The sequence below is a fragment of the Emys orbicularis genome, chromosome 5 (genome assembly GCF_028017835.1).
Source record: "Emys orbicularis isolate rEmyOrb1 chromosome 5, rEmyOrb1.hap1, whole genome shotgun sequence".
Classification (NCBI taxonomy): Eukaryota; Metazoa; Chordata; order Testudines; family Emydidae; genus Emys; species Emys orbicularis.
Window position 1 is genome coordinate 1,013,544 of NC_088687.1, and position 18,469 is coordinate 1,032,012.

Sequence of the window (18,469 nt, forward strand, 5' to 3'; positions counted from 1 at the left end):
TGCCTTTATTCATAGAGTTTAAGGCAGAAGGGACCATTAGATCTTCTCTGAGCTCCTGCACAACACAGGCCAGGGAATTTCACTTAGTTACCCCTGTAGTAATCCCTATAACCAGAGGCGGATTAAGGTTTCCTGGGGCCAGAGCAACTGCCCACAGCCCCACCTCTTTCTGCTCCTTCCCTGGGGCCCACCCCTGTTCCACCCAAGGGTCCCCCCATTCTCCCCCTCCACTGCAGCCCTGCAACCCCTTTTCCTCCTTTCTCCCCTTTCCCCCCTCTGCGGCCCCAAGACTGGAGAAGCTCTGTCCCCGCACCATGGCCCTGGGGCGCATCAGGGAGTGAGAGCTCCTCCAGTCCCAGGGCTGCAGTGGGGGTCTGGGTGATGAGGGTCAGGGCACTGGGGTTTCTCCCCCCTCACCCTCTCCCCGGCATTTCCGCCAGAGAGCAGGGTTCTGCTGTGAACATAAGAACGGCCGTACTGGGTCAGACCAAAGATCCATCCAGCCCAGTATCCTGTCTACCAACAGTGACCAATGCCAGGTGCCCCAGAGGACGTGAACCTAACAGGTAATGGTCAAGTGATCTCTCTCCTGCCGTCCATCTCCACCCTCTGACAAACAGAGGCTAGGGACACCATTCCTTACCCATCCTGGCTAATAGCCATTAATGGACTTAACCTCCATGAATTTATCCAGTTCTCTTTTAAACACTGTTATAGTGCTAGCCTTCACAACCGTCCTCAGGCAAGGAGTTCCACAAGTTGACTGTGCGCTGTGTGAAGAAGAACTTTCTTTTATTTGTTTTATACCTGCTGCCCATTAATTTCATTTGGTGGCCCCTAGTTCTTATATTATGGTAACAAGTAAATAACTTTTCCTTATTCACTTTCTCCACATCACTCATGATTTTATATACCTCTATCATATCCCCCCTTAGTCTCCTCTTTCCAAGCTGAAAAGTCCTAGCCTCTTTAATCTCTCCTCATATGGGACCCGTTCCAAACCCCTAATCATTTTAGTTGTCCTCTGAACCTTTTCTAGTGCCAGTATATCTTTTTTGAGATGAGGAGACCACATCTGTACACAGTATTCAAGATGTGGGCGTACCATGGATTTATATAAGGACAATAGGATATTCTCTGTCTTATTCTCTATCCCCTTTTTAATGATTCCTAACATCCTGTTTGCTTTTTTGACCGCCTCTGCACACTGCATGAACGTCTTCAGAGAACTATCCACGATGACTCCAATATCTCTTTCCTGATTAGTTGTAGCTAAATTAGCCCCCATCATATTGTATATATAGTTGGGGTTATTTTTTCCAATGTGCATTACTTTACATTTATCCACATTAAATTTCATTTGCCTATAATTTGGGTTTGACTAAAGCATATCTTCCAGAAAGTCATCCAGTCTTGATCTAAAGACTTCAAGAGATAGAGAATTCACCACTTTCCTTGGTAGTCTGTTCCAATCACCCGCTCTGTTAAAAATGTGTGCTTTAATTCTAATTTGAATTTGGCTGGCGTTAACTTATAGCTATTGGTTCTTGTTATGCCTGCCCTTGGTAGATTAAACGGTCCTTTGGTACCCAGTCTTTTCTTCCCATGAAGATACTTATACACTGTAGTTAAGTCACCTCTGGATCTTCTCTTTGACAAGCTAAGCAACTGAGCTCTGTTAGTCTCTCACACTAAGGCATTTTTTCCAGCATTTGAATCATTTGTGATTCATCTCTGCGCCCTCTTCAGATTTTCAGCATCCTTTTTAAAATGTGGGTACCAGCGCTAAACACGGTTTTCCAGTATCTGTCTCACCAGTGCCGTCTACAGAGGTAAAATCACCTCCTCGCTCCTACTCACTGTTTATGCATCCAAGAATCTCATTGGTCCTCTTTGCCACAGTATTGCACTGGAAGCTCATGTTGCGTTACTTCTCCACTGTGACACCAAAATGCTTTTCATTAGGGCTGTGAAATGATTAACAAAATTAATTGCGATTAATCGTGAGATTAAAAAATAATTGCAATTAATTGCAGTTTTAATCTCACTGTTAAACAATAATAGAATATTGATTGTTTAAATATTTTTTGGTGTTTTCTACGTTTTCAAATATATTGATTTCAATTACAACACAGAATACATAGTGTACAGTGCTCGGTTTATATTATTTTTCATTACAAATATTTGCACTGTAAAAAGATAAACAAAAGAAGTAGTATTTTTCTATTCACCTCATATGAGTACTGTAGTGCTTTTTATCGTGAAAGTGCGACTTACAAATGTAGAATTTTTTAATTTTTCTTTTACATAGCTACACTCAAAAATAAAACAGGGTAAAACTTTACAGCCTACAGATTCACTCAGTCCTACTTCTTGTTCAGCCAATCGCCAAGACAAATACGTTTGTTTACATTTACAGAAGATAATACTGCCTGCTTCTTATTTACAATGTCACTTGAAAAGGAGAACAGGTGTTCACATGGCTCTGTTGTAGCTGGCATTGCAAGGTATTTATGTGCCAGATATGCTAAATATTTGTACGACCCTTCATGCTTCGACCACCATTCTAGAGGACATGCTTCCATGCTGATGATGGGTTCTATTCAATAATGATCCAAAGCAGTGCAGTCTGATGCACATTCATTTCCATCATCTGAGTCAGATGCCACCAATAGAAGGTTGATTTTCTTTAGAAATCTCATTCTGGTACCTTCTTTGCGTTTTGTCAAATATGCAATTAAAGCATTCTTAAATCGAACAACATATGATGGGTTGTCATCCGAGACTGCTGTGGAAGTAGAGAAATATATGGCAGAATGTGGGTAAAAGCAGGAGACATATAATTGTCCCCCAAGGAGTTCAGTCACAAATTTAATTAACACATTTGTTTAACGAGCATCATCAGCATGGAAGCATGTCCTCTGGAATGGTGGTCGAAGCATGAAACTTCTGCCACCTGATTCTCATACCACTCTGACACACCCCATTCTGACAGCTCCATCGTCACCGCCATTTGTGGAAGTCTCCAGTTCTGAGGATACAAATGTTTGGCGTGGCCCACCACTTCTGTTCCAGAAGCATGACTACTGAAGGGTTCCGATGGCACCGTGACAGTTCCCCACTTTGCCTTACCCACCGAGGTAGTACCCAGCTCTTTGAGCACAGGCTCAATAGCAGCAGGATCGACCGGGTTGGTCATATTGGAGCTCATGGCCTCAGTATTCACCTTGAGAGCGGTCCCGTTCAACTTGGGAGGATTCCCCATCTCACTCCTACAACCTTCGTCCAGTTAGACGTTCGGACATGGGGTTAGAGGATGCACCGATTAGCCCGATTCTTATGGTACTGGCAGATCTGGAGAGATTCCCTTGGTCGTCTCCAAATGTTGCCATGTCATCGACACCTTCCTCGCCACGAGACGACTGACAGTTTCAAGAGCTGATACAGAGGATAGTCAATGCTCTTGATCCTACTAGAAGAAGTGCAGGACAGTCAGCATCAGCTACTAGACATTCTGCACACATCAGTACTGGCAAGGGTGGCTCTACCAATCAATGAGGCCATTCTTTAACTGGCATGCACCATGTGGCATACCTTGACCATATGCACACTGACCCCGAATGGGGGCCGAGAAAAGATGGGCCGAGAGAAGATACTACGTCCCCCCCTAAGGGGGCAGAATTTCTATTTTCATACCCTCCACCTAACTTCTTGGTGATACAGGCTGAGTCAGAGTAGATGAAACAACACCAGTGCTCCACCTTGGCAGACAGGGAGGGTAAGACATTGGACCTTATGGGTCAAAGGTCTTCTCGGCTGGACTACAGTTCTGGACCTCTAACTACTTGGCACTGATGGCCAATTATGACTTTATAAACTATGGCCAGATGAAAGGCTTAAGGTCAGGCTTGACAAAGCCCTGGCTGGGATGATTTAATTGGGGATTGGTCCTGCTTTGAGCAGGGGGTTGGACTAGATGACCTCCTGAGGTCCCTTCTAACCCTGATATTCTATGATTCTATGAAAGACTTTACAGACAAGTTACCCCAGCAGGATCATAATCGCTTCCAGGCAATTTTACAGGAAAGCAGTTGGTCACCATATCCATACTTCAGGCTGCAGCTGATTCAGTGGACGCATCCTCACATGTATTAGCAATGGGAAGTGTCATGAAGAGGGAATCCTGGTTACAATCCTCAGCTTTCCCTAGAGAGGTGCAAAACACAATCCAAGTACCTTCCATTTGATGAGTCAGACCTCTTGAACCAGAAAACTGATGATTACTTACACTCACTAAAAGACTCTAGAGCCACTTACAATCCGTGGGCATTTATACACTGGCACCAAATAGAAAATGTTATTGCCCACCGCCAAGCCAATGCTGTAGAACACCACATTTCTATCACCAATGAGCCTATGAGCCTCCTCAGAAGCACCATAAGGTGCACAGAACCCATCTGCCTGTTTGGGCAACACAGACCCCTGCACAACAACTCAATTGTTGTGGAAATGGTATTTCTGAGTGTGGCTAGAGAGCTGTCAGCCACTCTGTATACCAATGTTCCTATCATCAACCTCTTTTGGGGGGTCATCTCAAACTCTTTCTACCAGCATGGAAAGCTATAGCAGTGGACAAGCGGGTCCTGGACATCGTTCGACGCAGCTACACCCTCGAGTTTATGATGAAATCTCCTCCACATCCCTCCCTGACCTCCCTGAGATCACTCTACATGATAGTATTCTTACTAGGGCTGTCGACTAATCGCAGTTAACTCCCGCGATTAACTCAAAAAAATTAATCGCAATTAAAAAAAAATTGTGATTAATCGCACTGTTAAACAATAGAATACCAATTGAAATTTATTAAATATTTTGGATGTTTTTCTACATTTTCATATATATTGTATTCTGTGTTGTAATCGAAATCAAAGTGTATATTATTTTTGATTACAAAAATTTGCACTGTAAAAATGATAAACATAAGAAATAGTATTTTACTCATACAATACTGTAGTGCAATCTCTTTAATCGTGAAAGTGCAACTTGCAGATGTTTTTTTGTTATATAACTGCACTCAAAAACAAAACAATGTAAAACTTCAGAGCCTAAAAGTCCACTCAATCCTACTTCTTGTTCAGCCAATTGCTAAGATAAACAAGTTTGTTTACATTTACAGGAGATAATGCTGCCCTTTTCTTATTTACGTCACCAGAAAGTGAGAACAGGCATTTGCATGGCACTTTTGTAACTGGCATTGCAAGGTATTTACATGCCAGATATGCTAAACATTTGTATGCCCCTTTATGCTTCGGTCACCATTCCAGAGGACATGCTTCTATGTTAGGATGCTTGTTAAAAAAAATTGCGTTAATTACATTTGTGACTGAACTCCTTGGGGGAGAGTATTTTTGTACATAATTCTACATTTGTAAGTTCAACTTTCATGATAAAGAGATTACACTACAGTACTTGTATTAGGTGGATTGAAAAATACTATTTCTTTTGTTTTTTACAGTGCAAATACTCGTAATCAAAAATAAATATAAAATGAGCACGGTACACTTTGTAATCTGCATTGTAATTGAAATCAATATATTTGAAAATGTAGAAAACATCCCAAAATATTGAAATAAATGGTATTCTATTATAGTTTAACAGTGCAATTAATCGTGGGATTAATTTTTTTAATCGCTTGACAGCCCTAAATCTTACCCTTGAGATGGACTCCCTCCTGCAGAGACGAGCAGTGGAACCAGTCCCTGCTCCCTTTCAGGACACCGGGTTCTATTCCGACTACTTCCTGGTACCCAAGAAGAAGGAGGATGGAGACCCATTTTGGATCTCCAACTCCTCAACTGCTGAAGTCACAAGCCATCATTCCCTTGCTAGAAAAAGGTATGTGGTTTATGGCTCTTGATATCCTGACCCACAGGTGATTCCTGAGGTTCAAGATAGGACCTCGACACTTCGAACACAGGGTTCTCCCATTCAGTCCTTGTCTTCCTCTATCTGGATGACTGGCTGCTAGCAGCGCAGCGCAGTCCAGAGAGGAAGCTCGAGCATCAACATCTCAGCTTCTTCGACTCCTCCCTAGGAGTGAGCATTAATGTCGAAAAATCGACTTTGCACCTTATTCAGTCCCTGGAATTCATAGGAGCTCACATCGATGTAGCTTCTTCACGAGTTATCTGCCATGGACAGATTCCAGAGCCTACTGGACCAAATAGTAACCTCTAATCCTTTGGTTTCAGCCAGGACCTGCCTTTCCCTCCTAGGGCACATGATGTACACATATGTCACGCCATTTGCCCAGCTGTATCTTTGATGTCTACAGCTATGACTGCAAAGGATTTACTCTCTCATACAGCAATCCATGGACACTATACTCATTGTCCTGCTGGAAGACATCTCCTCACTTTGGTGGTGGAGAGACCCGCTACAAGTCTGCTCCAGATGCCCTTCCTCCCATCTTTGTTGAGCGTGACAGTCATAACGGACATGTCACTCGCAGGTTGGGGCGCTCACATGGGAGATCACAAGGCATCTGGATCACACAAGAGGTCAGGATGCACATAAACATACCGGGACTTCGGGCAGTGCACAAAGCATGTCATGTGTTCTTACCAGCTATCCGTTATCACCACATCCTCATCACATCAGACACCACCACCACCACAGTATACTACATAAACAAACATGGAGGCATAAGATGCCCAGCACTGTGCATGGAGGCGATATGCCTATGGAAATGGTACATAGCATATCATATCCTTTTATTGGCAACCTCCCTGCCTGGCATTACAGAATACCAAGTGCACCCAGTATTGCTGAAGAGGGGACACGGTCCCCACTCACAAGGTGACACTCTGGTCATCAGTTAGTTGGACTGAAAGAACTATGCTTTCTCCTCCATACCACTCCTGTCGTGTTCCCTCCACAAACTCTGTCAGGAGAGAGCGATGGCCATTTTGATGGCCCTGTTCTTGCCTTGCCAATTCTGGTTCCATCTTCTTCTCCACATGTCAAAGCATTCTACACTCCCGCTCCAGACATTCCCGGAACTGCTGATGCAACACAACTGCAGACTCAGGCACCCAGATCTATGGACGCAACACTGAAAGCTAGGTTTTTGGCTGAATGCCTCCGTTAGCACGAGAATGCCCATTAGCAGTGCAAGACGTCCTCTCCAGTAGCCAAAAGGAATCCACGAGATGCTCCTATAAGGCCAAATGGAAACGTTTCACTTCCTGGGCTGAATGGCAAGGCCTTATCCCCGCAGCCGTGGGCATGCAGATACTCTTAGTCTATTTTCTCTATCTGAAAATCTTGGGTCTCGCTCTCAGCTCCATCAAAGTTCATGCAGATGCCATTAGCGCTTTCCACCCTCTAGTGGATGGACATTCAATTTTTATGCACCTCTTGACTGCCTGATTCTGGAAGGGCCTTTTATGTAAATACCCGCCCATTCAACCTGTTGCTACCCAATGGGACCTCAACCTAGTCTTCCTCATTAATGATCCCCTGGCCTCCTGCTCTTTCTCTCCTCTCCATGAAGGTCACCTTTCCTTGTTGCCATTACTTCAGCGAGGTGCGTTGGTGAACTGGGAGCCATGGTGGCAGACCCCTTCTCCTTTCACTGCATTCCATAAAGACAATGTCTCACTCTGATTGTATCCAAGTTGCTACCAAAGGTAGTTTTCTGATTCCATCTCAATCAGCCCATACATCTACCTACCTTCTTCCCCAAACCACACGTCTTTCATGGGGAACGGCGACTTCATTCTCTTGATGTGCTTGGGGCCCTGGCCTTTTCCCTGCAAAGGACAGAGCCATTCTGGAAGTCTCCCAGGCTATCTACTTCCTTTTGTTTGTTTTAAATCTGCTGCGTATTAATTTCATATTTCCATCCAGTGAATCTTTAAATGGGTTTCCAGGTGCATTACACATTGCTATCAGTTGTCGAGACAATCCCCACCAGGTGGGATAGGCTCACTCAAGGAGAGTGCAAGCATCAACCACAGCCGTGCATCATGATGTGTCCCATGCAGATATATGTAAGACTGCTACGTGGAGTTGATAGACACTTTTTCCTCCCACTACGCTCTAGTATGTGATTCCACAACAGATGCCTCATTCAGTGCAGCGGTCCTCCATTCTGTGATTCCATCATCTTCCTCGCATTCTCCTCCTAACTACAAACTGCTTGTCAGACACCCTCAGTGGAATACAATAGGGACCATCACTCAAAGAAGAAAGAGAGGTTGCTTGCTGGTAACTGGGGGTTCTTCAAGATATGTGGTCCTTATCTTTATTCCAATCCCAACCTCCTTCCCCGCTGCTGCGTATCTGATAGGTCTGTGGTAGAGAAGGAACTGGAGACACTGGCAGTCCACCCTGCCCTTTATCACCTCAGGCGAAACCACGAGGCAATACATGGGCGCATGTGCGGACCGCCAAACGATACTACTTTCAAAGGTTCTGGCTCCAGGCATATGGGGCATGCACATAACCCTCAGTGGAATACAGATAGAGACCACACATCTCGAAAAACCTCCAGTTACAGGCAAGCAACCTCCTCTTCTTCTTTCCCTTTAGTAAAGTCATATGTTCTAATTTGGGAACCCTACCCTCTCCACTTTAATCAAACTCAAGACTTATTGTTTCATTATTAAATAATAATTAAGAGCAGAACAGAGTTCAGGAAAATGATTTTAATTAACTTTGTAAAGCAAAAACATGACTTTCAGACTTCATTCAGAGATTTATCTGTCCCTGCAAATCAGCCTGTGCTAATCAACGAATGTGATTGATTTTTTGCGTTTGCAAACTAATGACAAAGAAAGAGAGGAGAAGCATCAATGATGCTTTGTTTTCCAGTATTCTGTAAGGCCTGGTAGCATTGCTGGGCTATCTGAATCTCACTGCACTATGCCAGGCTTATTCTCGGACAGGAGAAGATGGTTTTGACAGAACCAGTTCAATACTTTTTGGCACAGATGGGTGTGAAGCAGTAAAAAGGCTTTTGATTTGTTTTGTCATCCAGTTTCATATATGTGTTCTTCCTGGGCTGGCAAGTTAGACTAATCTGTTGAAGCATGTCATCAGTTTGACGTAGAAAATGCTGGCATGTGGCCTTACAGGGTGAAGTTGCCACTGATACTATAGCTAATTCTCGCAAAGGTATTTAATTATTTGGAATTCATTCTCAAATGCTCTTGATTACTTCATGATGGTCAGTGTTCTAAACTTAGGTATGACAGTATAAAATAAAACTATTCTAGAATTCAGTTTGGTTGTAATTATGTTACCAAACTGCTGATTCATCATTTCTAATTTAAATGAAGAGCTGCTTTCCACAAGAGCCTTCATTACTCAGTCTTGTTTTTCTAAATTCTTTTTTTGATATCAGAAAACCAAACAAAAAGGATTCCTCCTAACCCGGTGGTGGGAAAGCTAAATCCTAACCTTGAGTCTAAATTTCTCTCACTTATCTGTTTTTGTCTCACTCTTATAACAGTGAAAGACAATTAACACAAGTTATAAAGTTACAGAAAACTGCTAATTCCACAAGAAATAACTTCTTAAATAAGTTAGAAATTTTGTACCTGCTGACTTTCGGTTTTGTTCATCATTTATTAAAGGGTACTTTTACATATTTGGATATTAATATATCCTGCTCTCCTTACTCTCACCAGTGATCCCAGTATCATCAGTGGGATTACTTGCAGTAACAAAGTGAGCAGGATTTGATGCTTGGCCATTTTTATGTTAAAGGAGCAATATAATGGTGAGATTCTATGCTGCACCTCCAACAGGTGCAATACTGAACTCTCAGACTGGGGGGAGAGGGTTAAGTAAGGTGGCTTTAAGCCACCTTTGTGCCCTCTTGGTCCTGGATTGATCTGGAGGCTGGAAGGTCCACTGGTGTAATTTGGGCCTGAAATCTCTATAGTGCTGTGTCATGCAACCTCACCCTGGCATGCCCCCTATGCTGGAGCTTGCAGTAGGGCTCTCGGAAGGTGGCCTGGCAGCTGTCTTCTGTAGTGCTGGTCCTAGAATCTTCTCCTCTGACTGGATACAGAGTTTTTAGGGATCCTTATAACACTCTTTATCTTGGGGCTGGAGAGGGGATGAGGGTTTTGCCCTGGAAACTGGAACTTTCCTTCCCATCTCACCCCAAGAATATATTTCTGCCTTCACTAGGACAGAGTTTAGGATTCTGTCATCATAGCTGATGTTACTATTTAGGGCAGTATAGAACATTTTTCTTTCCCCTTTGGTTAATTGTAGTTAGGTTTCTGAAATAAGATTTATAAATCTGATGTGTTGCTGAATATTAAGTATGTCTTATTTCTCCAACAGATGAATTCAAAGGACATTCTTTACTGCAAGCAGCCAGAGAGGCAGACCTAGCCAAAGTGAAAAAGACACTTGCTTTGGAGATCATTAATTTCAAACAGCCACAGTCACATGAGACAGCTCTGGTGAGATTATATAGTCAATCCTTTTTTTTATGATATATGTGGAAGTAGTGCTAGTTGAAGAGTTTTTTATTGCTAGACTATGAAAATGTATTCATCTAAAATTGAGGATGTGCCAGCAGGCATCTTATGTGTTAAAAGTAAATCACTGCTATAGAAGAAACATTGTACATTTTTTTTCACCCTTGAATTCAGTTTTTATGCAGGATTTCTCCAGAAACCTGCAAGTAAGCTACTGCTCATTTCTTCATGTTGAACCTGTGTGTTCTCCCCACCTGATTATCTTCCCTGTAGTGACAGCTGCTAGAGGGTTTCTCTGTGTTCTGCTATCACTGCAGTTGTCTTGTTTTTTCTCTCTATCTTGTCTTATGTTTTATGGACACTTGTTGCAAAAAATGTTTTGGGGTGGCAGAGGGTTGAGATGAGGCAGGCAACAGAAACGTATTATGCTGGTTTATGGGGGATTGGAATAAGTTAGCAGGTTGCCCTCTATCTTTCATCTTTTATTTTTTAAATCAAATTTTTCACTGGAATTCCAGTTAGACTTGCTTCTTGATGAAAATCATTCTCCAACATTCCCACACAGATGAGATTATTAGTAATACTTAATTCTTTCAACATCTGATAGAGGTCAGCAGTGAAATGTTTGATGCCATTCCTGCTGTGTAAGGGCTTTCTGGCTCTCACTGACTGACCGGTTGTTTCCCTTGTCCAGCTGATTGGTATATCTCTCTGCTGGCAAAGTATATTTGTTGTGATAGCATTCATTTATAAATTAAATAAATTAATGGAGATATCCTATCTCCTAGAACTGGAAGGGACCTTGAAAGGTCATCGAGTCCAGCCCCTGCCTTCACTAGCTGGACCAAGTACTGATTTTGCCCCAGATCCCTAAGTGGCCCTCTTAAGGATTGAACTCAACCCTGGGTTTAGCAGGCCAATGCTCAAACCACTGAGCTATCCCTCCCCTACCCCCTTTCAGACTTGTCTAGCATTACATAAGAACATAAGAGTGCCATACTGGTCAGACCAAAGGTGCATTTAGCTCGGTATCCTGTCTTCCAACAGTGGCCAATGCCAGGTGCCCCAGAGGGAATGAACAGTACAGATAATCAAGTGATCCATCCCGTCGCCCGTTCCTAGCTTCTGGCAAACAGAGGCTAGGGACACCATCCCTGCCCATGCTGGCTAGTAGCCATTGATGGACCTATCCGCCATGAACTTATCTAGTTATTTTTTGAACCCTGTTATAGTCTTGGCCTTCACAACATCCTCTGGCAAGGAGTTCCACAGGTTGACCGTTCATTATGTGAAAAAATACTTCCTGTTGTTTGTTTTAAATCTGCTGCCTATTAATTTAATTTGGTGTCCCCTAGTTCTTTGTTATGAGAAGGAGGAAATAACACTTCCTTATTTACTTTCTTCAGACCAGTCATGATTTTATAGACCTCTATCATATCCCCCCTTAGTCATCTCTTTTCCATGTTGAAAAGTCCCAGTCTTATTAATCTCTCCTCAGATGGCAGCCGTTCCATACCCCTAATCATTTTTTTGTCCTTTTCTGAACCTTTTCCAATGTGGGGTGACCACATCTGCATGCAGTATTCAAGATGTGGGTGTACCATGGATTTATATAGAGGCAATATGATATTTTCTGTCTTCTTATCTAGCCCTTTCTTAATGATTCCCAACATTCTGTTTGCTTTTTTGGCTGCTGCTGCACATTGAGTGGATGTTTTCAGAGAACTATCCACAATGACTCCAAGATCTCTTTCTTGAGTGGTAACAGCTAATTTAGACCCCTCCATTTTATATGTATAGTTGGGATTATGTTTTCCAATGTTCATTACTTTGCATTTATCAACATTGACAGTTGTTACTGGATTTGCCTGTGGTTGTTGGCCCACCTATGAGTCTTTGACATGTAACACTGTTAAATATCACACGACGCAAGGCACCCCAGCAGTATGCTGAACTTTGTGCTCGCTGTGGTCATGGCATTACCTAACAGGGGGCCTTCTGTATGAAGGTACAGTGTCAGTTGTGTGTATTTTTGTGTGTTAATGACTTCACTGGAATTAGCCTCTGTTCTCAGTTTATCATTTGAGCTAGCAGTGAAGTCAAAGAACATAGAGCCAATGTCCCAGCAGACTTTGACATAGACATAAAAAGTGAGGTGGGTTGGAATTGATGATCCCATTCAAATCAGTGTGACTATGTTGTTTTACTCTGAGTGTTGGAAGAAGGAATTCTTCACAGCAATAAGATAACTATTATGTATGACTTTTGTGCTTGCTGTTTAAAACCCTGTGGCTGGGCTCAGAAACATCAGAAGATCAATAGGCCCTGTCTTACAGGGACCAATAACTAGCATTTGTCCAAGATGGTCTCTCATCCTAGTGGTGGTCTCTTCCAACCGTTACTCTGGAATTTAGGACCTGATTTTCAGTCACTTGGAATTGTGGGTGCTCAGTTTCTCTGAAAATCAATCCTTTGGCATCTCAATTTGGGGCCCAAAATTAGTGGACATGTTTGAAAATTTCAGTCCAGGGGGTGACTGGCCCTAATGCAGTGGTACAAAGGAGTAAGAGGGAGCATGGCCCATCACCCCACCCTACCTGAACGCATGGCTTCATGGGCAAAACAAAGGCTGCATGCCCAGTACTCTGCAACCCTCCCCACAAACCAGCCAGCAGAGTTGACCCACACAAAGAGGAGAGAGGGAGTATATTGCACCTATTAAAGGACTAGCAAATTGTTCCTGTCTTCCCCTGGGCAAGGGAGGTTATGGAGGCCCTTGCTTCCCAGACACCCCACTAAAGATACCTCTCACTTGGAACATTTAATAAAACTATTCCATGCAGAATGCTTTTACAGATGGTGACTTAACCATTTCTCATGTGTGACTAATAGTTATAAAATCAAAATTGTTTTAAATGCAGCATGATTTAGCTTTAATAACTAGCTTACATTTAGTTTGGTGTATTTTATATTGAGGCAGAAACGCGATACATTTCGGTAGGATTCTATTTGTAAGCTTCAGTCTAATGTTCAGTGGGATATGTAAAAATGATGCAGCACGCATCATGAAATATTGCATAATCTAAGTAGTAGATAATTTTTTTTGCTTTGTTTTGCAGCACTGTGCTGTCGCTTCCCTGCATCCTAAACGGAAACAAGTTACAGAACTGTTGCTCAGGAAAGGAGCTAATGTTAATGAGAAAAACAAAGAGTAGGTATCCGAAAATTTAAGCCAAATTTTACATTTCCAAAGGACTAGGTAATACAGTATTGGATGATAAAACTAACGTCTGCCATTTTTCACCTAGCTTCATGACGCCTTTGCATGTTGCAGCTGAAAGAGCTCATAATGATGTCATGGAGGTTCTGCATAAACATGGAGCAAAGGTAAATATAGTCTAAATAAAGTAGTAGGAGGTAGATGGTCTTGAGGTTAAAGCACATGGCTAGCAGTCAGGAGAACTATTGCTTTTTCCTTACTGTGCCTTACACTTCCTGTGTGACCCCAGAAGTGTGCTTCTATTGAATCAGTGGGAAATGCTGAGTTCTCAGCACTTGAAATTCACCCATTGCTAAGTCACCCATTTCTTTAAAAGTCTTGCCCTGGATTTTCAAAAATGCCAAACACTTGGTGGGGGCTGTTGAGTTCTCAGTACTTGTGCAAATCAGGCCAATTTTAGTTAGATGTCTACCTATAGATTTTTGAAAACTTTGTTCTCGTCCTTCAGTAATTAACTCTGTTCTTGTTTTCCCATCCAAAAAAACCTTTTACTAATTCACCCTTTTGCTGTAAAGAATGACCACTACCCACACAAGTCATTTGTAAGCTCACTGTGAGTTGTGGTTTTAAAGGTCATGTCTTGGAAGTCGTAAGATTACAGGAAAAGATGAAAGTGTAGCCCCACAATTAGTATGTCTTCTAAGCATCTTTCTGATGTGTCTCTTTGTCCCTTCAGAAGTGTCCCTTTTGGATGACTGTAGCAACTAATTAAACAATTGTTATTGTGATCATTATAGTTTTGCCACTTACCTTCTCTCGAAGACATTTTCTGAATGAAAGGCAGTTAAAATTTGAACAATCTTATTTTTGCTTTTAGGGTAGTTCAGTTTGCTATAGCTGAGTCTGCATCCAGGTAGCTAGAAATGAAGAAGTATACCTGTAATAACAATCTATAATGTCACTTCTGAAGTACTAGGAGGTGAGAGCAATGTAATTGAACATATAGTTAATACAAATCTTTTTTATTTTAAGACAACTGAATTACAATTTAGGTGCCCATTTTAGAGCTAATTTGCAGATCTCAGTATCTGACTCACTTCCAAAGATGTTTAATAGAATCATAAAATATTTTAATGACTGTACCATGGCGCAGTGTGTCATGTTCTAGAATTCTGATACAGCTGTAGCTCACCTAAGACTTTTCCAAGGAGATTTTTTTTTTTTTTTATTGAAAAACTTTTGCACTCATTCAAGCGGTTAATTATAATCATTTCCCCACATTATCTCCTGATAATATAGCTATATGCTAGAAACAGTAATCTCATTTGTTGCTTACAGCAGCAGATTGAGATTTCATAGGATTATGGGCCAGATTTTTCAAGTGTTCAGTATCAGCAGATATTGAGGGGCGGGGAGGGAATAACAGCATTGGGGAGATTAAAATAATAGCTATCCTAGAGCAGCTCTCTGGTATCGTCTAAGAACAGTAGTTTTGATAACTCATGGTTAGGCTTGGAAGGATTAGATCTCTATCAGTAAATATCAGTAACTGTTGATTTCACCTTACACACACACCAACAAAAATATTTTCATCAGTAGTAATCAAGAATTTTCAGACAGGCAAAGTATGAAAAATGCTGCTGGAGAACTTATTAGAGTTTCATGTAAGGATATTTACTTTGTATGGTATCAGAGGGGTAGCCGTGTTGGTCTGGATCTGTAAAAAGCAACAGAGAGTCCCGTGGCACCTTATAGACTAACAGATGTATTGGAGCATAAGCTTTCGTGGGTGAATACCCACTTTGTCAGACACATGACAACTTTGTATGTTTTGACATGGAGTGGACAATTTGTATTTTAATGATTATAAAGCTTTTTTTTTTTTTAATCTACGTGTCTATTACATACATGTCTGGTTCCCTCCCCCCCATAATTTTTCACAACTGTGACAATTTAAATCAAAAATTGATTATTTTTTTTTAAACGCTCAAAAAAAATAAACACTGAAATTATACACATCTGGAGGTGGGAGACAAATGTGTAGGAAGCACTAGAGTACCTTGGGTCAGGGCCTTCATTTGAGATGACTTGGCACTATTTTATACATTAAGTGAAAGCTCTTCTGCTCTGTGGGGAGTAGCTGCAATGTGTGTAAAATCTTGTGTTTCATTAAAAAATATACCGGACATAGGTATGATGTACTTGGGCAGCTATTTGGGTGGGCAGGGGACGGTTCTTTTTCTTGTGTGGGGGTGGGGAAGAGAAACTGATTGTATTGCACATTTAGGGCTCAGTCCTGCAAGTTGCTAGGCACTCTAGCCCTAATCCAGGAAAACGCTTAAGCAGGTGCTTAATTTTCATAGAATCATAGAATCATAGAATATCAGGGTTGGAAGGGACCTCAAGAGGTCATCTAGTCCAACCCCCTGCTCAAAGCAGGACCAATTCCCAACTAAATCATCCCAGCCAGGGCTTTGTCAAGCCGGGCCTTAAAAACCTCCAAGGAAGGAGACTCCACCACCTCCCTAGGTAACGCATTCCAGTGCTTCACCACCCTCCTAGTGAAATAGTGTTTCCTAATATCCAACCTGGACCTCCCCCACTGCAACTTGAGACCATTGCTCCTTGTTCTGTCATCTGCCACCACTGAGAACAGCCGAGCTCCATCCTCTTTGGAACCTCCCTTCAGGTAGTTGAAGGCTGCTATCAAATCCCCCCTCATTCTTCTCTTCTGGAGACTAAACAATCCCAGTTCCCTCAGCCTCTCCTCATAAGTCATGTGCTCCAGACCCCTAATCATTTTTGTTGCCCTCCGCTGGACTCTTTCCAATTTTTCCACATCCTTCTTGTAGTGTGGGGCCCAAAATTGGACACAGTATTCCAGATGAGGCCTCACCAATGTCGAATAAAGGGGAACGATCACGTTCCTCGATCTGCTGGCAATGCCCCTACTTATACAGCCCAAAATGCCGTTAGCCTTCTTGGCAACAAGAGCACACTGTTGACTCATATCCAGCTTCTCGTCCACTGTGACCCCTAGGTCCTTTTCTGCAGAACTGCTACCTAGCCATTCGGTCCCTAGTCTGTAGCAGTGCATGGGATTCTTCCGTCCTAAGTGCAGGACTCTGCACTTATCCTTGTTGAACCTCATCAGGTTTTTTTTGGCCCAATCCTCTAATTTGTCTAGGTCCCTCTGTATCCGATCCCTACCCTCTAGTGTATCTACCACGCCTCCTAGTTTAGTGTCATCTGCAAACTTGCTGAGAGTGCAGTCCACACCATCCTCCAGATCATTAATAAAGATATTAAACAAAACCGGCCCCAGGACCGACCCTTGGGGCACTCCGCTTGAAACCGGCTGCCAACTAGACATGGAGCCATTGATCACTACCCGTTGAGCCCGACGATCTAGCCAGCTTTCTATCCACCTTACAGTCCATTCATCCAGCCCATATTTCTTTAACTTGGCGGCAAGAATACTGTGGGAGACTGTATCAAAAGCTTTGCTAAAGTCAAGGAATAACACATCCACTGCTTTCCCCTCATCCACAGAGCCAGTTATCTCATCATAGAAGGCAATTAGGTTAGTCAGGCACGACTTCCCTTTGGTGAATCCATGCTGACTGTTCCTGATCACTTTCCTCTCCTCTAAGTGTTTCATAATTGATTCCTTGAGGACCTGTTCCATGATTTTTCCAGGGACTGAGGTGAGGCTGACTGGCCTGTAGTTCCCCGGATCCTCCTTCTTCCCTTTTTTAAAGATGGGCACTACATTAGCCTTTTTCCAGTCATCCGGGACCTCCCCCGATCGCCATGAGTTTTCAAAAATAATGGCTAATGGCTCTGCAATCTCATCCGCCAACTCCTTTAGCACCCTCGGATGCAGCGCATCCGGCCCCATGGACTTGTGCACATCCAGTTTTTCTAAATAGTCCCGAACCACTTCTTTCTCCACATAGGGCTGGTCACCTTCTCCCCATATTGTGCTGCCCAGTGCAGCAGTCTGGGAGCTGACCTTGTTTGTGAAGACAGAGGCAAAAAAATCATTGAGTACATTAGCTTTTTCCACATCCTCGGTCACTAGGTTGCCTCCCACATTCAGTAAGGGGCCCACACTTTCCTTGACTTTCTTCTTGTTGCTAACATACCTGAAGAAACCTTTCTTGTTACTCTTAACATCTCTTGCTAGCTGCAACTCCAAGTGTGATTTGGCCTTCCTGATTTCATTCCTGCATGCCTGAGCAATAGTTTTATACTCCTCCCTGGTCATTTGTCCAATCTTCCACTTCTTGTAAGCTTCTTTTTTGCGTTTAAGTTCAGCAAGGATTTCACTGTTTTAAGCATGTGAGCAGTTCAGTGGGACCAGATCAGAGTAAGAATGGTCAGCACCTTGCTAGATTGAGCCCTAACTGTATGTATTTTGTAGATTAAACATAGAACTTTTTTAAAATGCAGGAATGTGATTTTTGTTTCGTGTGTGTGGGGCAAGATCTAAAAACAGCTTGGTTGGAGACGAGATTCCAACAGACACCTTAGCATTTGTATTCCCTTTTTGGTGGCAGGGATTTAATTATCTTTATTCTTAACTCAAGGTGAACTACAAAATTGTTGATGTTGTTGACTGCTCAGGATCAAATGGCAAGGTGAAGGCTGTGTTTATAGTAATATATTTTGTCTGGTTGATCTATGTAGGTACCCTTTATTTATTTTCAAAGAATAGTTGTAAAAGCCTCAAAACCACTAAAAT

At 42.4% G+C, this 18,469-nt stretch overlaps 1 protein-coding gene across 1 annotated transcript in view; it reads left to right on the top strand.

The window, feature by feature from the left end:
- TNKS (tankyrase) overlaps positions 1-18,469 on the top strand; it is a 296,841-nt gene that overhangs the window by 209,702 nt on the left and 68,670 nt on the right. The window contains exons 9-11 of the mRNA XM_065404557.1: positions 10,363-10,484; positions 13,622-13,713; positions 13,811-13,889. Coding sequence (XP_065260629.1) covers positions 10,363-10,484; positions 13,622-13,713; positions 13,811-13,889 — 293 coding nt within the window. The remainder of the gene's footprint in view (positions 1-10,362; positions 10,485-13,621; positions 13,714-13,810; positions 13,890-18,469) is intronic.